The sequence below is a fragment of the Rosa rugosa genome, chromosome 4 (assembly GCF_958449725.1).
Source record: "Rosa rugosa chromosome 4, drRosRugo1.1, whole genome shotgun sequence".
NCBI classification, from domain to species: Eukaryota; Viridiplantae; Streptophyta; class Magnoliopsida; order Rosales; family Rosaceae; genus Rosa; species Rosa rugosa.
In genome coordinates, this window is record NC_084823.1 from 56,638,101 (window position 1) to 56,641,177 (window position 3,077).

The 3,077-nt window shown below is 35.7% G+C and overlaps 1 protein-coding gene across 1 annotated transcript; it reads left to right on the forward strand.

Annotated features, from left to right (window-relative positions):
- The first annotated feature begins 1,070 nt into the window (after positions 1-1,070).
- On the forward strand, positions 1,071-1,813 carry LOC133742117 (early nodulin-like protein 5). The gene is made up of 2 exons (XM_062169801.1): positions 1,071-1,297; positions 1,397-1,813. Exons 1-2 carry the CDS (start codon positions 1,111-1,113, stop codon positions 1,783-1,785), a joined length of 576 nt encoding a protein of 191 aa, XP_062025785.1. The 5' UTR covers positions 1,071-1,110; the 3' UTR covers positions 1,786-1,813.
- The last annotated feature ends 1,264 nt before the right edge of the window (positions 1,814-3,077 follow it).

The window sequence follows — 3,077 nt, forward strand, 5'->3', positions numbered from 1 at the left end:
AATATTAAACAAAGTCAAGTCAAAGATATAGCCATTGCTGAATCCTCTTTGTTTACTTTAAACATCAGGCGAATAGAAATGAACGAGAACGAAGTACCAATTTAGCCTCAAGTGGCATCTACAAAACATTTTTTTTTTCTTCTCTTTTTTTTCCGATGAAGAAAAGGAACAACAACAAGCTAGAGACTAGCTCCCCTGATACAACCTAAACCAGACTTAATGGTGCAAAACATTAGTTGTAGACCAACTCACTAAGCAAATTAATTAAGAAATTATCATTTGCCTAATTGATAAAGATATATCAATAACACATGCCAGTGCCACCTCCAATTCCGCTCAGACAGCCAGGGCATCACATACTTTTGAGTTTTGACCAATTCATAAGATGCACTATGTTAATTGTTTACTATGATGAGATTATAATTTTAATGAGTTAATCAAGCTTTATATAATAATCGAATGCGTGAGAAAATCTCACAAAAGGGCGGGAATGATAAAATCCTACATAGGTCCTTTATCTATTCATGTGTCATTATTATTTTTATAGAGCTGACACCAAAAACCACCTTAATTTTTTTTGGCTGATTCACTTTACTTCAGCATTAAAGTTCGACGGTTCATACATCTTTCATTAGTTGACAAGATAAACTAATGACTCAGTTATCTTTTTTAATTTATAATTAAAAAAAATGGCAATAACACACTTGATAAAAAAATATCCGCTCCTAATTTCCCTCAACAGCCTCAGCAGCCATTTGAAAACATTTGAAAACAGTTTGTAGAAGAAGTAGTCAAAGATAAAGAACAGCTATTGTTGAATGCTGATCAGTTACCTAGCTTCAACGAGCTAGCCTACCGGCCACCTGACCTCCACCTTTCACTCCTAGCAATCCTCATTGGGCCCATCACTCTTCTCCTTCAGACTCTTCAGTAACAAACTTCAACTTCATCACTCTATATAAGTACGTACAACCTCATGCCCTGGTACTTCAAATTCCTCAAACGTAGTCTATCATTTTTTACTCTCCCTAACTTGCTAGCTAGAGATCAACCAATAAACAAATTAAGAGCTAGAGTAGTGTCACAAATCGGCAGAAACGTACTTTGATCATGGAATCCTCCAAAGTATTTCTCTTGTTTTTTCTTCTCTTTGCTATTCAGGTCGTCTTTGTAACTTGTACTCAATTTCAAGTTGGTGACAAGAGCAATGGATGGGAGGTCCCCAAATCAAAGAGTGACCAAGATATGTACAACCAATGGGCCTCTAAGAATAGGTTCAAAGTTGACGACACTCTCAGTGAGTACTCGCATCTCTAGCTAAAATATTTTCTTCAATTTTGCGACGTACATGTATACAATAGCATTAATACTTTGCTTTGTTTCATGGCTTCATTAGATTTCAATTACAAGAAAAACTCAGACTCAGTTATGGTGGTGACGGAAGCTGAGTACGAAAAATGCCATTCCGATAATCCCATTTTCAGCTCTAACGATGGTGACTCGGTCTTCAAATTGGATCGACCCGGTTCGTTCTACTTCATTAGTGGGACTGCCGGACACTGCGAGAAAGGGCAGAAAATGATTGTCAAAGTCTTGGGATCACCGGCTGCTGGAACAGAAAGCCCACCACCTGCTCAATCAGCAAACCAGAATGCAACTGAATCACCAGATCATCATGATCATGATCATCATGACATGAAGAACAATGCAGTTGCAATGCATGCTGTAGCTGCCATCTCTTTTACAACTTCTGTAATATCATTTCTTGTGGTCTTTTTCTTCTAGTTAATTAAAGCCATGTGTACTCTTTACTTGCCCCTAATTCATGTGAACCAAATTAGAAAAGAAATAAAGAATAATTAATAATGTCTAATTGAAATTCTCTGTTTTCTTTAATCACATACTCTTAATTTAGTATTTGGTTGTTTTAAAAGAACTAGGGGAAAAAATTTCTATCAATGAGGTTCAGCCCTAGCTGATGCCGAAAAGTTTGTGATTATTAGTGATTAGAAAGAGGATCCACCCCTCATCTTCGCTTTCTAGAAAGTTACTGAAATTAACAAATGCCACAATCTCATCATATTAGTAAAATATGATTTTGAGGAGTTGTTTCAAGTGATGGAACATAAAAGTCTCGATCAGATTTTTTTTCAATTTTCTGATTTTAGAAAATTGTAGAATAAAATTATATTAAAAATTTTAATTTTCGGTTCTAAAATTGCAATTTGGTGAGAAAATAAGAACATCAGATTTTGACTAAAGAACAGTGTTATAGTCCACAGTTCTGGGGTGAGAAATCATGGTCTTGGAGAAATTTTTTTTTTTAAAGAGAAATTCAAGAATTGATTCGCACATAGTTGTAAAACATATGACACATTTCGGTATTTTTATCCTCACTTGAGGAGTCACCAATAACATTGCTTGCATGAGCGTGGGCAACTGAGCATGTAGCGTAAATGATACCTTGCACTATCTGACCCACCTCATTGTCATCCATAAGGATGATTTTATAATCTGAAAAAAAAAAAAAAAAAAAAAACTCATTTTGTACTCTTTTAGTTTTGAGTTCGAAGTGAAACAGCCAGAGCCCAGAAGTATGAGAGGAACTGAGAGTATGAAACTATGAATAAATATGTAGCTTTTCCTTTCCGGATTTTTTCTAAAATATAAATAGTATCTCTACACTCACTGTTGAAATTTGAAATCCCGTTACAAGTTCACAACAATTTTCTAGCTGTGTAGCTAAAGCCCAAGAAGTCTCAAATTTAGGACTGCTATATGCCATAAATTTGGGCCTTGCATGCACTTGTGCAGAACTGGTCCAATCAGGGATAATATCCAGAACAGTACTTCCCACTAAATTACCTCAGTGATGCATGACCTAGATGGCTACATATAACTGGAGATCTAACCTTTTCTACTGGGACCAAACGAATCCCCGATCCACGTACAAGAACACACACATGTTCTAACAGTATGGATTCTGCAGTATGGATTAAGCACCAAAACTAAAATTATTACTGTTCTCTTTCTCTCCCTTTATCAGAAACCTTATTTCTCACATTCTCAAAAGAAAA